General features: G+C 49.0%; 11 protein-coding genes across 13 annotated transcripts; 5 read left to right on the plus strand and 6 right to left on the minus strand.

The window, feature by feature from the left end:
- Positions 1 to 817: 817 nt before the first annotated feature.
- Positions 818 to 2,900, minus strand: FOIG_04725 (uncharacterized protein; the record flags this gene model as incomplete). The annotated part of the gene is made up of 11 exons (XM_031203020.1): positions 2,717 to 2,900; positions 2,539 to 2,675; positions 2,422 to 2,495; positions 2,355 to 2,363; positions 2,212 to 2,309; positions 2,051 to 2,171; positions 1,639 to 2,008; positions 1,342 to 1,595; positions 1,077 to 1,299; positions 928 to 1,033; positions 818 to 885 (listed from the first exon to the last, which is right to left on the minus strand). Exons 1-11 carry the CDS (start codon positions 2,859 to 2,861, stop codon positions 818 to 820), a joined length of 1,605 nt encoding a protein of 534 aa, XP_031066599.1. The 5' UTR covers positions 2,862 to 2,900.
- Positions 2,901 to 3,219: 319 nt separating this feature from the next.
- On the plus strand, positions 3,220 to 5,674 carry FOIG_04726 (uncharacterized protein; the record flags this gene model as incomplete). Its single annotated transcript, XM_031203021.1, has 2 exons — positions 3,220 to 4,649; positions 4,695 to 5,674. The coding sequence occupies exons 1-2, from the start codon at positions 3,446 to 3,448 to the stop codon at positions 5,672 to 5,674; spliced, it is 2,184 nt and encodes a 727-aa protein (XP_031066600.1). The 5' UTR covers positions 3,220 to 3,445.
- Positions 3,408 to 7,222, minus strand: FOIG_04727 (formamidase). Its single transcript, XM_031203022.1, has 4 exons — positions 7,037 to 7,222; positions 6,262 to 6,986; positions 5,988 to 6,216; positions 3,408 to 5,944 (listed from the first exon to the last, which is right to left on the minus strand). Exons 1-4 carry the CDS (start codon positions 7,125 to 7,127, stop codon positions 5,757 to 5,759), a joined length of 1,233 nt encoding a protein of 410 aa, XP_031066601.1. The 5' UTR covers positions 7,128 to 7,222; the 3' UTR covers positions 3,408 to 5,756.
- Positions 7,223 to 7,328: 106 nt separating this feature from the next.
- Positions 7,329 to 8,655, plus strand: FOIG_04728 (homoserine O-acetyltransferase). Its single transcript, XM_031203023.1, has 2 exons — positions 7,329 to 8,315; positions 8,365 to 8,655. The coding sequence occupies exons 1-2, from the start codon at positions 7,441 to 7,443 to the stop codon at positions 8,540 to 8,542; spliced, it is 1,053 nt and encodes a 350-aa protein (XP_031066602.1). The 5' UTR covers positions 7,329 to 7,440; the 3' UTR covers positions 8,543 to 8,655.
- Positions 8,656 to 9,152: 497 nt separating this feature from the next.
- FOIG_04729 (uncharacterized protein) lies at positions 9,153 to 14,156 on the minus strand. Of its 2 annotated transcripts, XM_031203025.1 has the most exons (3): positions 13,607 to 14,156; positions 11,581 to 13,456; positions 9,153 to 11,532 (listed from the first exon to the last, which is right to left on the minus strand). In XM_031203025.1, the coding sequence occupies exons 2-3, from the start codon at positions 12,520 to 12,522 to the stop codon at positions 11,473 to 11,475; spliced, it is 1,002 nt and encodes a 333-aa protein (XP_031066604.1). In that variant the 5' UTR covers positions 12,523 to 13,456; positions 13,607 to 14,156; the 3' UTR covers positions 9,153 to 11,472. The 2 variants fall into 2 exon arrangements, with proteins under 2 accessions (XP_031066604.1, XP_031066603.1); XM_031203024.1 differs by having other exon boundaries at positions 11,581 to 14,156.
- On the plus strand, positions 9,477 to 14,156 carry FOIG_04730 (indoleamine 2,3-dioxygenase). Its single transcript, XM_031203026.1, has 2 exons — positions 9,477 to 10,012; positions 10,059 to 14,156. Exons 1-2 carry the CDS (start codon positions 9,540 to 9,542, stop codon positions 11,071 to 11,073), a joined length of 1,488 nt encoding a protein of 495 aa, XP_031066605.1. The 5' UTR covers positions 9,477 to 9,539; the 3' UTR covers positions 11,074 to 14,156.
- Positions 14,157 to 15,343: 1,187 nt separating this feature from the next.
- FOIG_04731 (uncharacterized protein) lies at positions 15,344 to 17,292 on the minus strand. Its single transcript, XM_031203027.1, has one exon. It carries the CDS (start codon positions 17,006 to 17,008, stop codon positions 15,530 to 15,532), a length of 1,479 nt encoding a protein of 492 aa, XP_031066606.1. The 5' UTR covers positions 17,009 to 17,292; the 3' UTR covers positions 15,344 to 15,529.
- Positions 17,293 to 17,787: 495 nt separating this feature from the next.
- On the minus strand, positions 17,788 to 19,625 carry FOIG_04732 (H/ACA ribonucleoprotein complex subunit 3). Its single transcript, XM_031203028.1, has 2 exons — positions 19,393 to 19,625; positions 17,788 to 19,341 (listed from the first exon to the last, which is right to left on the minus strand). Exons 1-2 carry the CDS (start codon positions 19,565 to 19,567, stop codon positions 19,331 to 19,333), a joined length of 186 nt encoding a protein of 61 aa, XP_031066607.1. The 5' UTR covers positions 19,568 to 19,625; the 3' UTR covers positions 17,788 to 19,330.
- On the plus strand, positions 17,855 to 19,347 carry FOIG_04733 (UPF0271 protein). Its single transcript, XM_031203029.1, has one exon. The coding sequence runs from the start codon at positions 17,951 to 17,953 to the stop codon at positions 19,265 to 19,267; it is 1,317 nt and encodes a 438-aa protein (XP_031066608.1). The 5' UTR covers positions 17,855 to 17,950; the 3' UTR covers positions 19,268 to 19,347.
- A 136-nt stretch (positions 19,626 to 19,761) lies between the features above and the next one.
- On the minus strand, positions 19,762 to 23,948 carry FOIG_04734 (adenosylmethionine decarboxylase). The gene is made up of 3 exons (XM_031203030.1): positions 23,704 to 23,948; positions 21,885 to 23,647; positions 19,762 to 21,832 (listed from the first exon to the last, which is right to left on the minus strand). The coding sequence occupies exon 3, from the start codon at positions 21,539 to 21,541 to the stop codon at positions 20,057 to 20,059; it is 1,485 nt and encodes a 494-aa protein (XP_031066609.1). The 5' UTR covers positions 21,542 to 21,832; positions 21,885 to 23,647; positions 23,704 to 23,948; the 3' UTR covers positions 19,762 to 20,056.
- FOIG_04735 (uncharacterized protein) lies at positions 22,448 to 23,721 on the plus strand. 2 transcript variants are annotated; one of them, XM_031203032.1, is made up of 3 exons: positions 22,448 to 22,667; positions 22,725 to 22,943; positions 23,006 to 23,721. In XM_031203032.1, exon 3 carries the CDS (start codon positions 23,100 to 23,102, stop codon positions 23,571 to 23,573), a length of 474 nt encoding a protein of 157 aa, XP_031066611.1. In that variant the 5' UTR covers positions 22,448 to 22,667; positions 22,725 to 22,943; positions 23,006 to 23,099; the 3' UTR covers positions 23,574 to 23,721. The 2 variants fall into 2 exon arrangements, with proteins under 2 accessions (XP_031066611.1, XP_031066610.1); XM_031203031.1 differs by having other exon boundaries at positions 22,725 to 23,721.
- Positions 23,949 to 24,037: the final 89 nt, after the last annotated feature.

A 24,037-nucleotide genomic window follows, 5' to 3' on the forward strand; every position in this document is an offset into this window, starting at 1 on the left:
GTCGATCGGAGGATGAGAGATGGATGGAAGGTCCTTCAGTTGACTTGTTGTATCTCGATGTAATATTGCAAGTCTTGGTGATCAATCAGTCGATGTAGATCTACGACCTTGGTCTGTGCTGGTATGACTGAGGTCTAAGGCAAGGCGTAGAGTGTAGAGAAAGAGTAAGATTCAGCAGTGTCGACTGCAGAGTGAAGAGTAAGAGTGCGGAGTGTCTGGGGAGATATTTAGAGGGAAGAAATAACTCCAGCTGAACATGGGAGACGCGCTCTATTTATAGATAGAACTATCCCCTTGGTGAGTCAGGCCTACATCTTTAACTTTCTGTTCACAATGGCAATTCATTCGTGAGTTTGAGTAAGCGGCTCAGTGTCATGAGACAGAAGCGTGCAGTGTTCAACAGAAACATAGCCAAGGGGTTGTTCTGCTGATACTTTTTACCAGTCCGTTCAACAATTGTATTTGCCGCATGAGAGCAGAACTGACTTTTACCTTATGTTTCACTCGGTTCCATCCCTGGCCACTTGATTCGAGGTTCAAAGATAGACTTTTAGCTTTATATTTCCAACAAATCAAATCATATGCCGTTACGAAGTAGACTTTGGAATTGAAAGGGGACAACAAATGAGCTCTCACTTGTCAAAGTCTACGATGGAAAACACCCTCAAACGTGTCAGAAGGTTTCCTAACGTGATATAGTCCCCTTTCACATGCCACTTACGTGCACCAATGACGTCTATCACTTTTCATCTCATATTACAGTTAAGCGCCTCACACCTTTGCTGCAGGTGTTGTGCTCACGGCGATCAAACTCTCATCAAAGTTTACGCTCCTTGAGTAGTAGAGCCGTGACGAGCGTGATCCCGGAGAAGAGAATGGAGAGTCCTGATTTGTTAGCCACCTCCTGATAAGGGGACAGGTACTTACCGTGACCATACTCGATACCCTTGATATAGCCTTCAACCAGTACCTTTCGAATAGGCTCGGAAGCTTCATCGATGTACGAGACACTCTCTGCGGCTTTTCGAATCACCTAGAAACTTAGCAGACTTCACGAATGCAGTGGAATGACTCACCTCGTCGATGACACGTTGAGACTTTCCGAGATCGCTGAGGCTTTGCTGGATGTCGTGTCTGAGAAGGCCTTGGATAGCTGCGCTCGTACCAGCCATGCCAACTACTGAGCCCAAAGTCACAGCGAGGAAGATTCCAGAAGAAGCTGCTGCCTTGTCTTTGGGGTCGATGGAAGCTTGGAGAGCGATGAACGCTGCACTTTGGGCGATGCCCATTCCCAGGCCCCTGAATGGTTAGCATAAGAATCCAGAAGATAGGGGCTCGTACCCTGGGAAGACGTAGAGTGACTCCAGCCAATTGGTCTGTCCGTGCCAGCGCAGCAGCATCAGAGTGTAACTCGTGATTGATGAAACAGCCGAGAAGATGATGAGTGCCCTGTATCGTCCAGTTCTCTTGATGATTAAGCCTGTTGCTATGCCTCCGACTGTGTTTCCGATGACTGCGGGGAATAAATGAGCGCCTGCGACTGTGCTCGATACACGCTGAGTAACCTGGAAGTAGATGGGGACGGTATACATCATCTGATCGGTTAGTCTCTGGAGTTCACGGTATTGGGGCACTCACTCCAAGTTGTGCAGCCGCCTGACCAAACGCAATCAGATACGTCTGTGTGACATCGCCACTTCGAAGCAAGCGAAGAGGGAAGATTGGTTCCTTGGCCCAGCGTGACTCTACGAGTAGGAAAGCAACTGAGAGAATCACGCCAGCGGCAGCGAGAATTGGCACGAGGGGATGACTCCATGGAATCTTCTGGCCGCCAATCTCAAGGGGAACCATGAAAGCGAGAACAGAGCCACCCAAAAGCAGAGCTCCAAGTGCGTCGATCCTTTTGATGCGCTCCAGTGTCGCGCCCTCGGTCTGTGTTGTAGAGGGGAGGAGGATGGCGGCGATGATCATGGATACAGCAAAAATTGGCGATTGTCCGAGGAATGACCTACTCTGTCAGTATGAGCTGTTGAATGAGCGGCAGACTCACCATCTCCAGCCGATTGTATCAGCGAGGAAGCCTCCAAGCGGACCACCAATGCTGCGGCCGACGGTGGCGATGACATTCATGTAGCTTTGCCATGAGGCAACTTCTCGGAGAGGTGCGAGTTCTAATGGTCAGCTTGGAACGGAGGATAAGGGTCGTCGTACCAGTTATGATGACTGATGCCATTGTAGTCATTCCTGCACCTCCAGATCCAGAGATTACGCGACCTAGGATGACCTGCCACATTGACTGGCCAGCGCCTCTGAAGTTTGTTAGGACGAGGCTATGCGGATGGACATAGACTTACACGAGGGCACTGAAATTGTCAGCTCGAGATTCAAGTGAGACCAGTGTCGGGTGCGGTCTGGACTCACCATCCAACAGCAAACAGTCCATAGCAGAAGATCAATATTGTCTTTCGTCCAAATATATCGCTCAGTTTGCCGTACTACTCAATTAGCCCAACTCGCCCCCAGAATGACTTTACGTACAATCGTCTGCGATGCTGCACTAGCCAACATGAAGCTGATAAATAGCCAACTTGAATCCTGAAGCTTGCCAAACTCGGACGCAATCACCGGATGAGTCGCCAGTACCAATGAGCCATCGGCATTGGAAGTAAAGATACCTGAATTGTTAGCTCGGAATCACGATGTCGGAAAGACTCACCAATCAGCAACGCGACAACTACCCTCGCGATAAACGCATGGCTATACGTATTCGGCTCGTCGGGGCTGTTCCTCTCGACATCCGAGACCTCGGGAGGTATCTCCGGTATCAAGGGAGTCGTCTCTGTCGCGTTAATTCTGGTCATTTTGACGCGCTTGACTTGAGAAATGATCGTGAAAGATTTACTTTTGATTTTCTATTTAAATCTCCGATATCGTTGTTATCGTAGACGTGATTTTGGATCAAAGCACATCATCGCTGATCCACTCCGCGGAATTGGATGCACTGACTGGGTGAGGCATATAGACACGGCAAGTGGGCAAAGACATATAAAAGCCATAACCTATACTCTCTCACCATTGAACATGAAATAGTTCTCGTATTCTGCCTGCTCCAAGTTCAAGTCGGTTGAGACAACCCCACCGGTTCATGTGCCGCACCTCCGCACGGACTGAGCAGGACGATATCATGAACCCTGCCAGCAGATCATTTCTATCGTTTCTCTTTGTCTTTACCGATACAACACTAGCTAGTCTATGCGTCAAGACCAACAGCCAGTCTCACTATCCCCAATTCGCAAATCATGAACTTTCACTTGCTTTAACTGGGCCGACCAATCCTGACTCATCAATCAAGACTAAAATGTGGATCCGCCCTTTCTGAACATGTCCGAGACTTCGCCGTAAACTCATCGTAACCCCATGACCTCCAAATTCCATCAACACCAACATGGCACAGCAAGCCGATCCAACCGGTGATCTTTTTATCGACTTTGCAGACTTTCAAAATGCTGCAGAGGCTGAAACTATCTCCCCTGGCATTCTGCACACATCGACGGCTCCTCCAAAAATCGGTAATCGCTTTTCGTCCGAGTCTGTCAAGATTTTGAGGAATTGGTTCGCCGCGCATGAAAGGCATCCGTATCCTACTATTCAAGATGTCCAGGATCTCCAAGAGCAGACGAGTCTGAATCGACAGCAGGTTACGAATTGGTTTGCGAATGCGAGGCGGAGAGCAAAGGTTCATTTATCACGGCCGACATCGCCAATGTTTCGGAATGATGATTCGGGGAATTCTTCAGGGCATCACACGCCGATTGATACACCACGTCGACGGGCGACGCCTGCACCATTCGAACATATGAATCCGCTGCAGCGATGGGCGAATTCACCGCCGGAACATGAGGCTGCGACTGTTGATGACATCTCACGAGCTGTTGCTGCTTTCTCAACGCGACAGGGGAGATCACGAAGTCATGGGTCGTCAATCAGCAGTAGAGGAACTTCAGTGTCAAGCCATGACTCTGGGTCGTACAGTTCTGCTCATTCGAAACAATCATCGACGTCGTTTGACATTTTCAAACGGCACAGTCGAAGAAGACGAACAAAGATGAGAAAAGAAGTCAGAACGAATCTCCTGCAAGCGCAGAATACATATCAGTGTACTTTTTGTACAGAAACGTTCAAGACGAAATACGACTGGCAGCGTCATGAAAAGTCTCTTCATTTATCGCTTGAGAATTGGGTCTGTTCACCAAATGGGCCGACAGCGATACATCCAGAAGAGGGGCTTCTCTGTGTCTTTTGTGGCGTCAAGAACCCCGACGAGACGCATCTTGACGGACACAATCAGAGTGCATGCATCGAGCGACCGATTGAAGAGCGGACATATCATCGAAAGGATCATCTACAGCAGCATTTGCGGTTAGTCCACATGTCCAAGTTTCTCAAATGGCCGATGGATGATTGGAAAGTCATGACGCACGAGGTCAAATCGAGATGTGGATTCTGTGGCATCAATCTTACGACCTGGGCTAGTAGGGTTGATCATCTGGCGGACCATTTCAAAGCTGGGAGTACAATGGAGCATTGGAAGGGTGACTGGGGGTTTGAGGGGAAGGTCATTGAGAGGATTGACAATGCCATGCCTCCTTGTACGTCAAACAATCGGGTTGAGATTTGTTGCTGACGCTGCCTAGATCTCATCCACTACGAACGAAACTCTCCTCTTCCATTCGCAGCTACAAGAGGTCCAGCAGATACACCCACAAGTGCATACGAACTCATCAAACTCGAACTAGAGTACTACATGCGGAATCGTCATCAGTATATAATGCCACCAGATCCTGAGCTTCACTTTGAAGCATGTTCTGTGATCCTCGGCGCAGAAATATCCTCCCCCAACCAAGCGTCGTTATCCCCGTCATGGCTGTGGGACATCTTCATGTCAGCTGCTGAGATCGCCAACCAAGCTAAACTCCGGCCAACAAAACAATTAGCAGAAGGACGATTGAGTCAGTTGAAGATCAACGGAAAGGGAAATATATTTGAGAATTGCGAGCTGGAGGCGGCGCTGCAGCAGTACATGACTGCTCATACGTCCATGGGACATTTCCCAACAGATTCTGAACTGCAGCAGGAGGCGTGTAATGTTTTGAATCGGACAGAGACGTCATCATCGCATCCGTCAAGGAGGTTTCTGGACTTTCTAATGAGGCTTGTTTGGAGTTCGACGGTCTGGCTGGAGCCGTTCCGACAGAGGGCTGAGACTCTTGTGGCGTTGGCGAATGAGTCTGTAAATGATTCTTACTTTCTATGGGGTCAAACAGATACCGCTGTGCCGTTGGATGCTTCAATGGAGCTGGACATGCTGCAGCCTTGGGTTGAGAATCGATCTCTGTCTCCAGAAGGAGTACCGGAAATACCAGCGATTTCGATGCACAGCACGCCAGAGTCAAGAGCATTGATACGAGATAAAGTACGAACAGCAACGCCATTCTTTATCAACGACAACAACAGCTATCGTCGATTGAAGCGGGAACTCTCACGATTCGTCATGACGACAATGTCTCCCAACAATCCCAACCGCCATATCCCAAGCGACGACGAACTAAAGTATCAGGCACGGTGGATTCTATACGATGAGTACGCTTCCCAATATGTAAAGTTCATTAACTAACAGAATAGTGACGATCCTTGGAACCAAACCCCCGTTGACAACGCAGAGTGGCTACAGGAGTTTAAACGAGACGTTGGACTTCCTATTTAGATACAGGACAAGCACCCAGATCTCGAGCAACAGGCTCGCTTTCAATAGAAATGTCAAAATCGAAAATGTCCATCGGTATGCCGAGAGTTGTGCAGGCGTTGGGAATGTCGACTATTCCTGCGATGGCGCCGCGGATGGGTGCGCAGGAAAGTAAGAGGTAGATTTGTTCTCCAGAGTAGCCTGCATTGTCAGCAGAGTTTTAACTGTAATGAAGGTGACTTACCGAATTGTTTGAGGTATTCGATTGCGCGGAGACATGATTGTCTATAAGCAACGGTTGCATCCATGAAATGCTGCTTTCCATTCTCGTCGACGGAGAAGCCTTCAAAGATCAGGTAGCGTGAGGGACTAAAGGTAGGGCCCATGTCGCCTGGTCTGTACACTGGACTCTTGAGGCCACGCGATTTCATGCCGCCTTTGATGAGATCAAACTTGATCGTGATGATGCCAGCCTAAACTGTCAGAACAGTGTTCAATGTCAATGTGTCAGGACTCACCATTTCAATGGCGCCGCAGAAGCTGATTTCACCATCACCCTGACTAAAATGGAGATCTCCAACAGAAAACTTGGCCCCCTCAACATGAACGGGAAGATACGTCGTAGATCCGCGAGAAATATTGTTTATGTCACAATTTCCTCCATGTTCTGGTCGTCCAGGTATAGTCCTCGCTCCCTCTCTCGCAATCTTTGCCAAAACATCGCCTGTGGCTTTTCCACCATGTGCATTGATCTCATTCGGTGGTTGAGCTACAATCTTGGTAGAATCAGCCATTGAAGAAACGAGCTCTGCCTCTCGACGGTTCCACTCTGCGAGAATCTCGGCAGACGGGGCACAGCCTAGAATTCCGGGGTGGATTAAGCCGGGGAATCGCACTCCGGGAATATGACGGCTTGAACAGTATACACCGTCAAAGTCCCAGATTGCTTTTGCGGCGGTGGGGTAGTGTTCATCTAGGAAGCCCCCGCCGTTGTCCTTGGCGAAGATTCCTGTGAAACCCCAGGGTGAATGCTCAAAGGGTTGGACGTCGGTTATGTTGACGACGAGTAGGTCGCCGGGCTGACTGCCTTTGATGTCGAATGGGCCGGTTAGATAGTGGATTTTAGTTAGATCAACATCGCGAACATCGTCTGCGCTGTCATTGTTGCCGATTTGACCGCCTGTCCAGTCGAGACACTCTATCTTGACTGTCTCACCAGGTTCAACGGTTGCAATACTCGGGACTACAAAATTAGCGACCGCTCAATTGGGGGATCAATTGGAGGGGACATACCATCTGGATGCCATCTATTGTGGAGATGGGGTTGTTCAGAGGCGGGTTTGTCAAAGGACACGGATTGAGCTGTACGGATCTTGCCAGGCATTGTATTGATGAGGTTTAAGTTTGAGGACTATTCATTCAATTGTCTAAATTGTCTCTTCTTATAATATCGTAACGGTTGTTGATAGATAAGAGACTATCTCGCCGCACGCCTCCGCATCTCCGCACGAGATAAGAATGATAAGCTCGTCTTGTGACATTCCTGATAAAGCAGGTGGCTGCATTGTCACCCAAGGGCGAAACCCCGCGATTAGGATGACTTTGGTACAGTCTGGACACTGTACGCCGCAGCCCATATCGAGATTGGTATATGAGATGGGGGTGTCCTCGGCAGATGAGGGTGTCCAGCAGCAACCATGGACGTCAAGACTTTTTCCCTAGGGGACTTTGAGCTTCAGAATGGCCAGGTTTTGCCAAATGCGGTGATTGCGTACAAGACTTTTGGGGAGGCTGAACTTCCTGCTGTTCTCTATCCTTCTTGGTTCTCGGGTGCGATATCCGATAATGAGTGGCTTATTGGGAAAGACAAGACTCTTGATCCGGAGAGGTACTACATTATTATAACGGCTCTTTTTGGGAATGGACAGTCTACGAGTCCGTCAAACTCGGATATCAGTCCGTTCCCTGATGTTTCTTTCTACGACAATGTCAGAGCTCAGCATCAGCTGATGGGCCATCTTGGGGTGAAGCATCTACGGGCTGTTCTGGGATGGTCGATGGGTGCGGCGCAGACATTTCAATGGGCTACGCAATATCCTGACTTTATGGACATTTGTGTTCCGTTCTGCGGATCAGCCAAGACGTCTCTTCACAACCAAGTCTTTCTCGAGGGTGTCAAGTCAGCGCTCCTCGCAGCAAAGGGATGCACGTCTGCAGGAAGTATCCAAGGACGTGTTGAAACAACAGACGGGACATGGACTAAGAAGGAGAAAGAAGTCGGTTTGAAAGCTTTTGGGAGAGGATATGCAGGCTGGGGTTTCTCTCAGGCGTTCTACCGACATGAATTGTTCAAGAAGCATTACGGTGCTGTCGATCTTGAAGAGTTTATGAAGAATTTCTGGGAGAAGTGGGCTCTTAGTAAAGACCCTGAAAATCTGCTTGTTATGCTTCAGACGTGGCAGGCGGGAGATGTGAGTAAGCAGGAGCCGTATGGTGGGGATTTTGAGAAGGCGATGAAGGGGATCAAGGCGAGGATCTTGGTTCTTCCTAGTAAGACGGATCTCTACTTTCCGTGAGTCACTCCCTCATTCTGTGGATGGCGTTGATTTCTGACTGCTTAGGCCTGAGGATTCAGAGTACGAGGTCAAGTGTATGGGGGATAATGCGAGTTTAGATGTTTACCCTTCTATTTGGGGGCACTGGGCTGGTGGACCACCTGGAAATATGGAGGATGTGAAATGGTTGGATGAGAGATTGAGAAAGGCCTTTGATGAGGCTCCTCGTAGAGATGCCAGTTGAGCGTTATAGCAGTCAATTGCGGTTTTATTGTTTACCATTTAGTCAGCTTCATTTAATTACACTACAATCCGGCCTCGTCTTCTTTCAATCAATTTCTTCCATCAACAAGTGCGTATGCAGATGATGCTGGCCAAAGTTAAGCAATCATCCCAGTGCTTGCGCATAGATTCGGTTACTCCTTGAGTTGAAGGGAGACCGACACCCACAAGATCTCGTTTACGGAAAGGATGCAATCAAACCATTCTTTGGCATCTCGGAAGCCGATATCAACAAGCCTCCGAACCATCGGCGTCCCTCATCTCTCGTGCAAGATAACAACCCAATTGACCAATAAACACAGTCTCGAAATCGCTTATATCTAAATGTCAAACTAAGGCGCACCTTGATGGCCTTCTACACTGTACAGAATGTTATCAATGAAACGTAAATTACTCGTCTATCTCCCGTGTTACCCCAGCTTGTCAGATTAAGGCGTTGACTAGCTTGTCAATCTAGGGCGGATGTCACGACAAGGCGGTTCTCCACACAGCCACCATCTTTGATTGCCGAGACTTTGGGACAAACTATTTTTGATCATATGAACATGTTGCACCGAACTCGTGATCTATTGGAATTCTTTCATGGGCTTGTTGGGGTTATTATTGTGTAAGAGATAGCAAAGTTGCGGTGAACCTGGCGTACGAGTCGTAAGCACTCCTGGTCAATAGTTCTAGAAGGGATCTAGATATCGCGGGGTATGTGGATTCAACACGGGCCCAACTCCGGGCGTACCGTTAGTTCGGAATCCCCACGAGACCATTATCAATACTATCTCTTAGATTGGCAGCTATCAAGCCATCGGGCTAACGACCGGTTAGGGTATCATCGGTTGCCTGTCATTGTTCACAAAGGGCGAAGGCCGGAAGTCTTCCGGCCACGATAGTAATTCCGGCCTCAATGTATATAGACGCGATGTCTGCCAGACTCATCATCAATCATCAATTCAACTCATCACAAAATGTCTGCTGCAAACACCCTCTTCCCATACCTCCGAAAGGATCCCTCTGAGCTACCAGAGGGTGAGGACCCTTTCACCATCACAACTCGAACAGGATATCTTCCTTTTTCACTTCCTTTGAAGAAACTCCCTTCTCAATTCGATCCTGTTTCAAACCTTCTTAACGACATTCCTATCCTCAAGGAAGATGGTACTCCAGGATTGTTGGCGACATTTGCTCTTGGACCTCTTATTGACAGTGGAGCTCTTCCTGATTTGACTTCTGAGATTGATAATCTCGTCGTTCCTGGGACGGACAAGAGAGATATGGCTGCTATTACTGCTGCTTTTAGAGATTATAGCTTCATTGCTTCTTCTTATCTCCTTGAACCTTGTTGGGAGACTTATAGCAAGAGCGATGATGGCGGTTATGGACTTGGACGTCAGACACTTCCCAAGTGCATTGCTGGACCTCTTGTCAAGTGTGCCGAGATGTAAGTCTACCACTGAATCAATTGACCTCGCTGACCCGACCCCTAGTCTCGACATCCCTGCCTTCATGTCTTACGCCGCCTCCTATGCCCTCTACAACTACTGGCTCGTTCATCCCGAGCAAGGGCACGACGACTACGACAACATCCGCCTCATCCGCGCTTTCGAAAAGGGTCTTGACCCTAAGTCTTCTGAGGCCGGCTTCATCCTCACTCACATTCACATGGTCGCTCAGACTGGCGGCCTGATTGAAGGCGCTGTTGATCTGCTGGCCGCTGTTGAGAAGGACAACAGCACTGCCAAGATCGCCGAGGCCAAGGCTAGCTTGGAACTCATCCTCAATGCCATGCAGATCATTGAGACAAACATGGAGGGCATGTGGAGTCAATCCCTGCCCAAGGACTACATGACCTACCGAACCTTTATCTACGGCATCACCAAGCAGTCCATGTTCCCTGATGGTGTTGTCTACGAGGGACAATACGGCGACAAGCCTCAATTCTTCCGTGGAGAATCCGGTGCCAACGATGCCATCATTCCTCTCTTGGATCACATCTGCGAGATCCCCATGCCCAAGAACCCGTTGACCGACATCCTCATCGAGTTCAGAGAGTATCGACCCAAGCCTCACCGCGCATTCCTCAAGTATGTCCGCGAAACAGCTTCCGAAGTCGGTGTCCGTGATTTCCTCGCAAAATCCGGCGATCACGGTCTTGCGGTTCTATACCTTCGCGTCCTTGATCACATTCGAAGCTTCCGATGGCGACACTGGATGTTTACCCGCGAGTACATCATCAAGCATACTCTTCATCCTACAGCCACAGGTGGAAGTCCTATCATTACTTGGCTTCCTAACCAGCTCACTGCTGTCATGGATCTGATGGAGGAGGTTGCAAAGGGATCTGGTCTCTGGGCTGTGTTGGAGGAGGGAGTCTGGAGTGGTGGAGGATCTTTGACTCATGAGGATTATATCCTGGTCAAGAAGATTATGGATAATGTTGTTACCAAAAAGGCTCAGTTGAAGAAGGAGGTTGACAAGTATTGCCAGGATCGGGGTGTTTAAATAGCATGAATTAATTGTTTGTTTGACTTCAATCGTGCCTGACCTACCACCACAACTGATATCGTGATAAACTGCTGACTTTACTCCGATGTCTTCGGATGGAGATGGCTTGATCAGACATCACAATTCGCTCGTGACTGAGTCTAAATAGATGACGCCAAGACTCGGCATCAAGGATCTTTCGCCGAGACTTATCTTATCGTCCATTGGCCAATCGAACGATTACATTTGCGCACCAATCACGGTCCGTCGCAGGAATTGACAATCCAGATCAAGTGACGTAACATCTGACTTTCAGGAAAATTTGATCACGACGATCCAATTCCGGCAACTCCGCAGTCCGATAACATTGAGTCATAATATTGTACTATTCATAATTTATACTATCGCTAACTTCGCTTAAGCAATTGGTTCACAAGTAAAGACACCTCGGACTTCGCCGTGACGGAACTTGAGGATCTGGAAATGTTAGCGAGGTCGCTGGAGAGTGACTGGGGAATAACTTACAATGTCATCAATTGAAGCATATGTTCCACCAACGAGAACAATCATGCCGATAATGAAAATGAGTCCATTGGCAATGGAAAGAAGGAGGTTCTCCTTTGAGTGCCAAGGTCCCTTTCGGATGAGCATGAACCACATAATAGAGGGGAAGTAAAATGTGAAGCCCGAAATGAACAGAGACGAAGAAATGGACAAGAGATCATTGAAGAAGGGAATGGCCTCGGCAATGATGAAAGCCACAACCGTGATGACAGTGACAAGGACCAGCCAAGTGATCCAGCCCATCTTGGTGTTGATGTAGCGGATGATTGAGTTCTTGAACATACGTCCGTGGATGTAACGAGCGACAACTGTGGTGTTGATAGATCCAGAGATGAAGATGACGGGAAGAGCGACACCAAAGGCGATCTTGGAGATGGTAGAACCAGCAGACAGAAGAGCAGGCGACTTGACCTCTGAACCGACAAAGGCATAAATGAGAGCGCCAGTAAGGGTATAGATACCAATCTCGATCAGACCAAGAGCCCAGATTGACTTGACATAGTCACGAGGAGTATGCATCTCATCCATGAAGCTGAACTGGCACACAGCAAACGAGTAGGCGAAGACGATGTTGGTGATGGCGATGAAAGCGTCGGTGAAGCTGAGGTTGTCCTTGGGCCAAGCAGACCAGTCGACAGAGGACATGCCGCCTACTGAGTCGCCGGCTTGGACGCCGGTTGCGATGATTGTGATGGCGACAGCGATAGAAATGGAGACGAAGTCGATGTAACCAAGGATAGCAACCTCTGCGAATGAAGGAGGAATAGCGACGATGAGGAGGATGATGGCAGAGACGACACCAAAGACGACAGAGCATGCTCCATTGTTGGTAAGGTTCAGGAAGGCGATTGTTCCAGTGAGACAGTGAGATCCGACGAGGAAGATGAGCTGAAGAGCAAACATAACGCCAACCAACTGTTCAAGTTAGTATACATCAATTGGGCATCGGGGCTTGACTAACCTCGTAACCAAACTTGCCAAACATGAGTCTACCAGCATCGGCATAATGAGAAACCTCGGGAAAAGCAAGCTTGACCTGTCCAACGACGTGCGATGTGTAGATGGCGACGAAACCAAGGCCGACAGTGAGAATGACACCAGCGACCATGCCGAGAGTGGCAAAGGCAGAAGGGAGAGATAGACATCCGAGAGCAATGGCCTCGACGATCAAGACGACTGTCAATCGCTTCCATCCGAGACGGTGGAAGTGTGCGTTGCCTTCAGCGGCCTTTTGCTTCTCCATGTCGTTGATCTCGGCGACTTCGCCGGTTCGTGTGTCAAACATGTCTGGTACTGATTCTCGACGGCTCTTTTTTGTTTCTGTTGGAGCCGTTTGGGCTGTGTTGATTTGGTCCATGATGTGTGTATGTATGTGTATGTAGTGTAAGTGATGTAAGTATATGTGTATAAGTGTATGTAGTGTAAGTGTATAGGTAAGTGAGATCTAGTGCCAAGATGAGTATAGAGAGTATGAGGAGAGGACCAGAGCAGAGAGGGAATACAGGTCTATTATAAAGACCAGATAAGCAGAGACCGAGAATGAGGCCGATCTTTGTAGTTACCAGTGGGTCGAGATAGTCCCACCATTCTTCGGAGGCGACCTACGAATCTGAACCATAGCCCACGAACCTTGTTTCTCTTACATCTTGAATTCCCTCACCAGAACCTAATACCCCAGACCCCAGACTCCTCAAACGGACTCGTTTCTCAAAAAGCTTCTCGCGGTGCCGAAACTCCGTGTCATGAGGCTCGAGCTCGTGTGCAGTGTCGCGCCTACAGTGGATCACCAAAACCTTTCGATTACATAAAGTGGATCGCAACAGAGCCTCTTGCTTGGCTGCAGCCATGTTTGCATTAGTCAATAAAACTCTCCGTCCTGGCTGCGATGATGAAAATTTGGTAATAGACGGACGGGGTTTGTGTCCCCAGAGATTACTCCGCAAAGGGGAGAGATTAAGTTGAGGAGAGGATGGGTTCCTTTACGTACGAGAATTGTTGAGAATGCGGAGCAGTCGGCAGACACTGAATGTCAAGTACCGTAGAGACTGAGGTTGAGACGGGAATAGGTACGGGCTTGTGACCGGCATTTCTCTGCCAAGTCGGATCCGTGGCTGTTATCGCACGAGTGTCATACATGTCGCATCCGAAAAATTTGCAAAAATGGCTTGGCTGAATTGACGGGAAAAAATCTGCCGCCCGTCGAAATGTTCTCGAAGGTGTACTAGTCAGGGGTGGCGATTGGGGGTATGGGGAATGATAAAGGCTTGCAGGGGTGCCAAGCATTGACCATTGAGTCTTTTTTATTTCGTGGCCTCGAGATAGCGTATGTTGATGTGATTTGAAGGAGTTTAATGCATGGGAAATGTATGGTACGATATTAGGTGGGATATTCTGGCTTGAGCCTAAGGTTTCGGGGACTGAGGTATTTGGTGATCGAGGCGCGGTTAAATCACTTGACCTCGGGGGATGATCTAGTCGCTAATACGATGAACACGCGCTGTAATGCCTGATTAAAATAGGCGACTATTCAATGGCCACCACGCTCTCAGTCTGTCAGTCAGTCATTCACTGTCTCTGCAAATGTCTTCATCTCCTGCGAAACACTGGCTTCGGTATTCGGGGTTCTACAGTGATCAATGCATTGCATCGCCTATCTAACAGGCCTATCTTGATAACTCCAAAGAGGCCAGATTAAAATCCGTCATTGAAACAGAACCAATTGGTCATGTCGGACCGCATTGGCTGAGAAAGTATTTCTCTCGTAATGCTGTGGAGTTGCTGGCCCACTGAAACCAGCGATCTGTGATGTGATTCATATTTCTAATGGAATCCCCGAGTCAAGGCATCCGTAAACGGCCGACCCCGAGTGCACGGAGGCTGAGGAATATCGTGAGACAGTTCTAGACTTGGAGATGGGTTTATTTGTACGTGAGAGATTGGGGCTTTGAGTTTGCAGGAGAGGGTATTCCGTAAGGGCCGGTAGTTAACGGGTGAAATTGAGCTAAAAGTTAGTTTATGCAGGATGGACTAGAATGGTAATGAGAATGCCGATCACCTGGCTCTGACGTAGGGTAGTTTAGCCTGTCTAGTCATGGTTTTGTTACGATGTGGACAATTGCGTAGTTATTGTTAATGGGGTAATTCTTACGTGTCTTATTGCTTTGTAGTGTTATTAAGTCCTCACTCGAGTCTTCTCAACTGTTGAGCTGGCCTCAAATACGTACAACCATTGGCCTATGAGCAGGTGTGACGTTGACGTCTCGCTGGTGCTGACTTCATTAAACTCACCATCTTACCCTACGTTTTCACAACAAGCTCCGGTTCAGCAATAACCCTTGTACAGTATCTCTGCCAGCTTAAAAGCGTTCTAAAGTCCGGGGTTAAATTCATCAAACAACTTCGTCATTATTCCCGCTGATGTAAGATCCAACGGCCGCTATCGGCAGCGACGGCTTCAATGCGGCTCATTCACGCAACGGCCGGACTTCCCAAAGAGATTTTGGTAACAGTCTGACTGGCTTTGTCCCATTGTGTGGTCTTCGTGTCATCTAATTGGTTGCGTCGCATCCACGGTTAATTGCGACGCGTTACATGCATACACCTCATGCTTACAAGGAATCATAGACTCTAACTACGCTCACTCATCCGTACTTTGACAATCTGACCCCGGACTTGAGGTCAACGGTTGGCATCTTATCTTGGCATGACATGCAGACTGTGGACACGGCACATTCCAAGCTTTCAGCTACACAGTGGATCTGGGGAACCTGGGTAACGGCATGACAAACAATTACTATTAATAAATCTAACTCTATCGGATAATGCTCGCCTGGATATCTTTTCATCTCTCGTCAAACTGGAGCATCCCGAAAACGCCAAACTAGCCCAAAGCAACACTAACGAAAGTTTCCTAGACATCGGGTGTTCCCATAACCACTTGGACAGGGACTGTCAAGTCAATCTTGACGTCTCCCTCCAAAACGACCTTGACGGTATATGCTCGTGAGATAATGCAGGAGTGAAATGTTGGGACAAACATTTTGTCAGCTGTAGGCAGTTTGAAGGGAACTTCGACTGTAGCTGTGTGAAAAACAGGTGAATCCTTGGTGCTTGTCATGTCGACATTCTGAGTCCATTGGACCTTGGGAGAGGCTTTTGGGAGAGACACTGAGAATGGATATCCAAAGTTTGCAACTGAAGATCCTTGTGTTGGTAGGTTCATCATTGGTTGATCGCGGAACCAAGTATGCGCTTGGATCTTGAGAGAAGCAGATGTGAATTGGGGAGGAATCACATCAGCAGCAGAAGGTTCAAAAGTGAAACTGATGGGAATTGAAGATCCGCTAGCTTCGTAGCCCTCTTTGGTGAGATGAATTGCAGCTGGTTGAGCCGCCACTGCAGAGATTCGACCCTGTGAAGCAGAAAAGATGTTCTTCTTGACCTTCTTGGATCTCTCAATCTTGTATAAGTCGTCTCGCTCGGTGATGTTCAGAGGAGGCTCCTCGAAAGACGTTGGCATGACGTTGATGGCATGGGAGTTGCCGAGAGCAATGTTGAATCCCTGCCTGGCTCGCGTGAGGACATAGGCTTTGATGCTATATGTTACTCGTGCCATATCAGGTGCCATGTCGTCTTTTTCCCAGCCGCCGAGCGTTGGAGGCAATGCCATGTGTCGCTCCCAGACGTCTTCGGAGTTGGTCTTGTGGGAGCATGCTTTAGAGGAGAGATGGGCTGGGATGTTGAAGATGAAGGGAAATGTATAAGTGACGCCAGCTTCAAGGACTTCAGCAGGATACTCGTCGATTGGCATCTCTAGGCGAAGGAATCGATGAGATGTCATGTGCGTCATGTCAGGACCATCCCTTCGCGTCTCGCTAAGTCCATCAAGAGAAATGTCAAGTCGATCGTAGCGAGTGTTTCTAGCAGGTGTGATGTTGACGACGCCAGAGACTTCAGAGTTGGTGGTGTACACCTTGGAGTTGAAGTGGCCATTGATGAGGATTTGGACTTCTGGTTTCTTTGTCATTTTTCCCTTCAGAGTTGAGGCCAGTGCATGTGCTGAGCCCCAAGGATGAATGCCTCCGTTTCGATGAATGCCGAGATGTTCATACTCTGGGGGAGTGTTGGGTAGTTTTGTGACTTGAACGTCAACAAACGATGGAACCTTGGCTGCCATTGTAGCTGATGAGAGGTTCAAGTTTGAGTGATTCAAGTGAAGCTCAGAGTGATGAGAATTGACCAAAATCCAACTCAGCTGACCCCCAGGATTTATATCTCTGTCTCTGTCCATCTGCGCCCTGTTGTGATTGACCCATTGACTGATCCATCCATCCATACCATCCCTAGCCTGTTGACATGTTGTAGGGCGCATGTAAAAAAATGGTGACATCCGATCCGACCCCGGCCTGGAAATAGATCATGGCGTAGTCATTTTTAAGCGGAAATTTAAGCCGTGTAGAGCTAAGCTTATTCTTGGTCATTTCGAGGACGTGCTTACACCCGTTTATCCGATTGATAAGTCTGAAGACATGTTCATCTTGGGCCTCAGAATTGGAGATTTGGAGATGGACCCACTGTAGATGTTCAGTAGATGTCCACTGACAATTTACAGCGGGGTCTTGTACGTAAAAATCGAGTGATGAGAAGTTTTTTCTGTGACAGCTTCGTTCACTGTCTCTACTCTGCTCTGCTCTGCTACTGTTGTCTAGCCTCGTTGTTGCCATTCATTGAGTTTGCACTTGTTTCTCATCTTACATTTGTCAGATTCATCATCATCTATCCCCCGTCTTACGGCTGAATCCGAAGTCGGCAGAAATAGCACGCCTTTGAAATTCGAGTCACGGACAGCAAAAAAAGCCACAGATTTACGCGAGAGCAGACTATTTTCCTCGGGTGACCCTCCGAGACCATCACGGTAAGTTTTGACGGCATTCTCCATTATTAATCCACCACCTTGTCATGTCCACTACGCCCTGTGAAGAGTCACTGTCAGGACAAGGTGTAACGCCCTTCGTGTCAATGACTATGACAATAGGTATGGCGCAATATGAGAATGTTAGTTCAATAGCAATAATTAAATGGCGGTATCAATTGAAGCGGCATCACTTCAATAGCAACAATTAATAATGCACGTTATGCACGAGTGAGACCTAGATGAACTTAAGCCTTGCCTGATGAATTTAAGCATCAGCTGCCAGGTTGCACGTGCGATGACAAAATGTTTATCTTATCTTATCTCTTATCTCTCCCAAAATTTCCAAAGTTTGCCCCGCGATGAACACCACAGAAATTATCGCCAATCTAAACCCCCAAACACTGGGTGACCATCATCATGTCTTCAGACGCAGCGGCTCACAAGCCCATTCACAGCCTTGTACTTGATACAGGCCCTCTCATCAAGAACGACCCTCCCGCGAATACCCTTCGGGCGAAAGCTGAACAACTCTACACACTTCCTTGCATTATTTCCGAAATTCGAGATGCTGCCACTCGAGCGCGAGTAGAGACGACGCTTCTACCTTTCATCACCCTACGATCGCCCAACCCCGAGAGTGTGAAAGTCATCCGGGACTTTGCGAGAAGAACAGGAGATTTGGCCGTTTTGAGCAAGCCCGATATTGACGTCTTGGCGCTGGGGTATGAGTTGGAGTGTGAACGAAATGGAGGTGAATGGAGATTGAGAAAGACGCCTGGTCAGAAGGGTTTGAATGGGAAGCCAAACAAGCCTGCTGAGGGTGAGACCAAGACTGAGACTGAGACGGAGAAGGTCGAGGAGACTCTGGAGAAGGCTGTTGACAATCTCACAATCGAGAACCCTATTGAGCAGCCCACGGTCGGAGAGTCCAGTCAGTCTACAGAGGCAAAGGACACTGTCGCAGAGACTGTCGCTGAGCCAGAGCCCAAGGTCACAGAGTCAGGCACAGAGGTCACCGAAGAGACAGCGCAGGCTGGCGAAAAGGCCGACGAAACAATCGAAGCCGTTGAAGAGGCATCTGACGGCGACGCCTCCGACGATGAAGGCGGCTGGATCACCCCCTCAAACCTCAAGAAGCACCAAGCAGCAGACACTGGAGCGACACCCTCAGCGCCCGTTCAAAAGACCCTCCAAGCCGCAGTCCTCACATCCGATTACGCCATGCAAAACGTCGCTCTCCGAATGAACCTCAACCTCGTCGCACCATCCCTCGCACGAATCACACATCTCAAGAACTGGGTTCTACGCTGCCACGGCTGCTTCAAGATCACAAAAGAGATGAACAAGCAATTCTGTCCCTCTTGCGGCCAACCTACTCTCAACAGAGTAAGCTGCTCGACCGATGAGCACGGCAACTTCAAGATCCATCTCAAGAAGAACTTTCAGTGGAATAACCGTGGAAATGTCTACAGTGTTCCCAAGCCTGTTCACGGGTCTGCGAATGGTCGTCTTCCAAAGAACGCGGGCGGCAAGAATGGCTGGGGAAATAATCTCATCCTGGCGGAGGATCAGAAGGAGTTTACGCGGGCGGGAGAGGAACAGAGACGTCAGAGGAAGAAGGATATCATGGATCAGGATTATCTGCCCGATTTATTAACAGGGCATCGTGCAGGTGGCGGTCAAAAGATTCGTGTTGGAGCGGGACGAAATGTAAACTCGAAGAAGAAGCACTAGTAGTTGTATTGAGACCTTTAGTCTAACGCCCAAACTGAACCGTAACGCCCGTCATGTGATGATTTATTGTTCCTCTGCAGAATTCAGTCAGTACAGATCATCGAGAGTGAGAGTGGAGGACATACTCTGCTGAGTCAAGAGAAGCTCAAATCGTCGCTTGAGAGTAACGCGCTGGCGCGACCACTTGTCATCGGGGGAGAAGCGCGCGGGGTGGGCGGACTTGGTGACTTGTCCTTGGGCGACCTTCTTGAGGGTGTACAGGCGATTGCCTTGGGCGTCGAGGGTGTACATGAGATGCATTTTGGCGGTTGATGTGATTGACTGTGAGGTTTTGGTGATGCTGAAGCTTTGCTGGAGAGATTGAGCAAAGAATTTTTTGACGGGGCTGAGATCACGTGCAAGGCTTATCGTTATCAGCAATGACTGGTGGGGGACTGAGTTTGGGGGACAAAATTGACACAAGCGTGCACTGTCAACAGACATTACTGCTCAGATTTTGTCATCCTTGGGTACGCCTGGTACAGGCTTGATTTAGTGTGCATGCACTAATTTTAGGTTCTGATCATCATTACAGGGCATCATTCAGTGGCTGTCGCAAAGTTGTCGCAAAATGATCAATTCAAAATACATGTTCAAAAGCGATCTCAAAGAGCGAAACTATCTCAAGAAACAACAAAGTTGACACATGCTAGGCACTCGGGAATGACAGGCATCCATCGCATCCTCCAATTGACACAAATGACAGTCCAATGACAATGACAAAAATGATGGTCCAAATGTCAGTGAGAATCACTTGGTAGGACTAACAGGCTCTCCAACACGAGCGTTCTTAGTTCCAGCCCATCCTTCACGTTCGTAAAAGCGAAAGACAAGATCGTAATCCTCAAAATCGTGAACAATACGATCAATGCGTCTGTATCCTCTAACAGGGTCAACAAGACGCTTGGCAGCCCAATTGTTGGAATCATCATCGCCCATGCAGTATGGGTTCTGAGCTGCACCCTTTGCTTCAAAAAGAGTGACGCTGAAACGACCGGGCTTGAAGATGTCTACAACATGTTCAATAATCTCAGTCGTGGTACGTCCACTCTGACCACCAGGGACGTTGGTCTCGAATGAAGCGAAGGAACACTGAGGCTCGGGGGTGACGTGAACTGTAAAGTAATGCTCACCCTTTCCAGCCTCAGGAGGGACGACGCCATTGGCCGAGAAGCCGCAGGGACTGAACAGGTATGCGTCGACTCGCGCATCGGGATACTTGCTGGTTGGGTAGACGCTGGAGAGGCCGCAACTCTCCGAGACGACAGTCCCCAATGCGTGACCTTCAGTGGTCAGAGCCTCAATTGAGTCGAGCATGGTGTCGTCTTCGTTCGCGAAAACATCAACCTCGTCAACAGTCTCGGCAAGCCCTCCAAGGCTGTTGATGGCTTCCTCGCGTGCATCCTTCGCCTCTGCAGCCATCTTGTCGCTGGCGACCGCACTCGCGTGCGACAGATAGAACTGCTTGGCGTTTTCGGGATCGAGATCCGTCATGAGGATTTCGAGCGTCTCGTCATGGTAACTGCCTGGGAGTCCATTGAAGGATGTCCCGACGGGGATCTTGGTGCCTTCGACCTCACCGGGTGTACGAGGTGGCGTGAGGGCTTGCTGGTTGGGTGAGGTGAGGTACAGATACCAGTGATCGCCGTTCATCTTGCCTACCATATAGGCACTACCTCCGTCGAACATGTCGTCGAGATACTTGACCTCTTGTTTCCAGCTGCGGTGGGGGCCTTGCTGCTTCTCAGGGAAGAGAAAGTTTTTGCGACTGTAGAATACTCGGTATGGAGTCGCTGCTGCTTGAATGTCGTCGGCCGAATTGGCATTGTGGAATGGGAATCCATGTTTGGCGGCGATGTGAAGCATTCGTTGAAGGCCGAGAAGAAGGGTAGTGGTGCCGCAAGTCTTGAGAATGATCTTGTGAGGAAAGACAAACATGCTCGACTCGGAGAGAAGATAAGCATCCATCATTTCACTCTCAAGAACAGACAAGACCTTGCAATTGACCATATCAAGCATGGGAACCCAAGTATCAGCTGGAACTGCCTTTAGGCCATTGACGGGAGCAGTAGGAGGCAGAGTCGTCGGACTAGGAGCGAACCAAACCTCGAGAAGCTTCTCAGGACCTTCAAAAGCGTTGGTCGAGTCGAGGTCGGCGGCTACATCATGGTTGATTGTCAGATGAGGTGTAGCCGAGGCAGGCGAAAAGGTGCAGTTGTACGGGACGGAGGTCATGGCGGCGGTTGGTCAGTGTTCTTTGCCCGGTGGCAGAGTCCGCGGAGCACTAGCTGCCGCTCAAACAGACTATGCGGCGTCTGTTTGAGAGAGTAGGCCCACAGGTACGGGGACTTGTTCAGATGCTGGCGGAGCCAGCAGCAATCGATCGATCGGGGGGTAACGTCTCGGGGACGTTAGGGAGGTCGCGAGCGGATGAAGTGGTAGAGCTCTTTTGACGGAATTGTGGCAGTAGAAGTTACTTGGAAGATGTGTGAATCGGCAGATGCGTTGAAGGGGTGCTATCGGGGCCTGCTCCAGTGGTCAGTCGGTCTCTGATGAGTTGAGGTCAAGCGAATCATACTTGGAAGGTCGAGAGAACAGGAAGCGCAGAAGATCCGTCGGCCGCATAGAAGCCCAGTAAAGGAACCAAGAAAGGTCAGTGACGGTATCGAGAGAACCGTCGATTGTTCGAGAGATTAGACACGTTTATTCGACATTGAACTTGTAACCAAATTTGCGGTCGCGTGAGCAGTGCGAACAGAGGATGCGAGGCAAAACAAAGAGAAAGAGACAAGAGGATAACAGATGGAAAGCCAAAGAACAAGTGACTGATGCTTGTTTGTTTATGTTACTCTGTCGGTGAGAGAATTTTGGGTCTCTTGACAGAAGTGGGAGGGGTTGGGGTTTATTTTTGCGAGCAGAGAGTAAATTTCTCTTCCATCCCGATCCAATGTGCTAAGGTCTCAATAAGGCGGTGCTATTTCTCCAAGCCCAACCCAAACAGCTGTAAGGTACAGTTTAGTGGGAGCTACGTAGTGCGAGTCGTCAAATCCTGCCCAATCCCAGGTACAAGTACAGTGCCACGACCCGGGGAAGCAGAGCGTGTCCCCGGCTTCTGGGCCGAAAACTGCAGGTTTTTTTACGAGAGAGAGAAAAATTCCACCCGCGCTGAGCTTTTTTGGGAGGGGAGGAGGGTGATTTTTACTGGGTTGGCGTGTTGGGTTTGGTGGGGCAGGGCTTGGAGATCCTTGTAATGGCCACACGAGTTTCGTCATTGTAACTTTCTTGGAAGAGATGCACATTGAAGAGGCTGTGAGTCTGCAGTGAGCCAATTATGGGTTTATTCGTAAATGCATGTGCCTGGGTGAGTCAGTGCCGTTGAAGTTGCTTGTGATGAGACACTCGGACGACAGACTTGCAGGCATTCAAGACAGACACAAACACTCAACAGCCAATTGCCTGATGTTGGTCGCAGACATGAGTGGATCAATTAGCCACGTTTGTCATGACCTTTTCTGTAATATCTCCAAAAACATGAAACAATGAACAATCCCGGTACTTATCAACCAAACCCTCTCCCTCTCCCTCACCGTTCGTCCCCGAAATATCCTTCCCATTCACCGTCGTACCAGACGGGTAAGTCGGTCGTCTACCTTCCTCAACCAGAGAAATGAACTGCGCATCCATAGGAACACTCCCCAGGAACGGAACCTTGAACTCCTCCGCCATGCTCTTCCCTCCTCCTGACCCGAATATGTCGGTGCACTCGGAACAATGCGGACACACGTAGCCGCTCATGTTTTCCACGACTCCTAATACCCGTATGTTGGTCTTGGTGCAAAAGTTGAGCTCTTTTCGTACGTCAGCTGTCGCGACGGCTTGGGGTGTTGTGACTACTACTGCGCCCGCGACCTGGCCGGGCAGTGCGTCCTTTTGGAGCGTTTCGGCGAGGGATATATGTTCGTCGCTTGTTCCGGGTGGTGTGTCGATGAGTAGAAAGTCGGTTTCATCCCAGAGCACGTCTTTGAGGAATTGTCGGATCATTGCTGTCTTTTTTGGTCCTCTCCAAACAACTGCGTCGCCTCGCTTTGGGAGGAGGAAGCCTAGACTCATCGCATGTAGAGATCCGAGGCCTTTGGATGAGTCTCCTTCATGTACTAACACGGGCGCCCATCCTCCTGGTACTTGGGTGACTTTTGACTCTTCGATCGAGAGCATGCGGGGGATTGAAGGGCCGGTTAAATCGACATCGAGAATACCGACAGAGTGACCGGCTGAAGCGAGCGACAATGCTAATTGGGTTGTGACTGAAGATTTGCCTACTCCTCCTTTGCCTGAGAGGACCTGTTTGGTGAGTAACAGCTTGAAGCGAGTGAGCGAGCGAGCGTAGTGTAACATACCAGGATGATGTGTTTGACCTTGGTAAGGCCCATCGCGGTGAAGATGTGAATGAATGTAGCGTCTGACGAGTCGTAGAGAATGCGTCGCAGATGAAGGAATCGTTGTTAAATGAGCTTTGCGCGCAGTATGTGAATAAATGTCGTGGTCTGAATCTTCACGTTGATCGCCTCTGATTTGAAAGCTATTTACTAAGCCGATCAAAACATTGGCCGAACCGGCGATGAGGGGCATTCACCCCACTATCGATAAGAAAAAACTCCGTCATCGGTCAAACTCAAAAAGTCTAGATCAAATATCATCGCTGACATCACTGATCTCGATCACACATTCTAT

This window comes from Fusarium odoratissimum (assembly GCF_000260195.1).
Source record: "Fusarium odoratissimum NRRL 54006 unplaced genomic scaffold supercont1.6, whole genome shotgun sequence".
NCBI lineage: Eukaryota > Fungi > Ascomycota > Sordariomycetes > Hypocreales > Nectriaceae > Fusarium > Fusarium odoratissimum.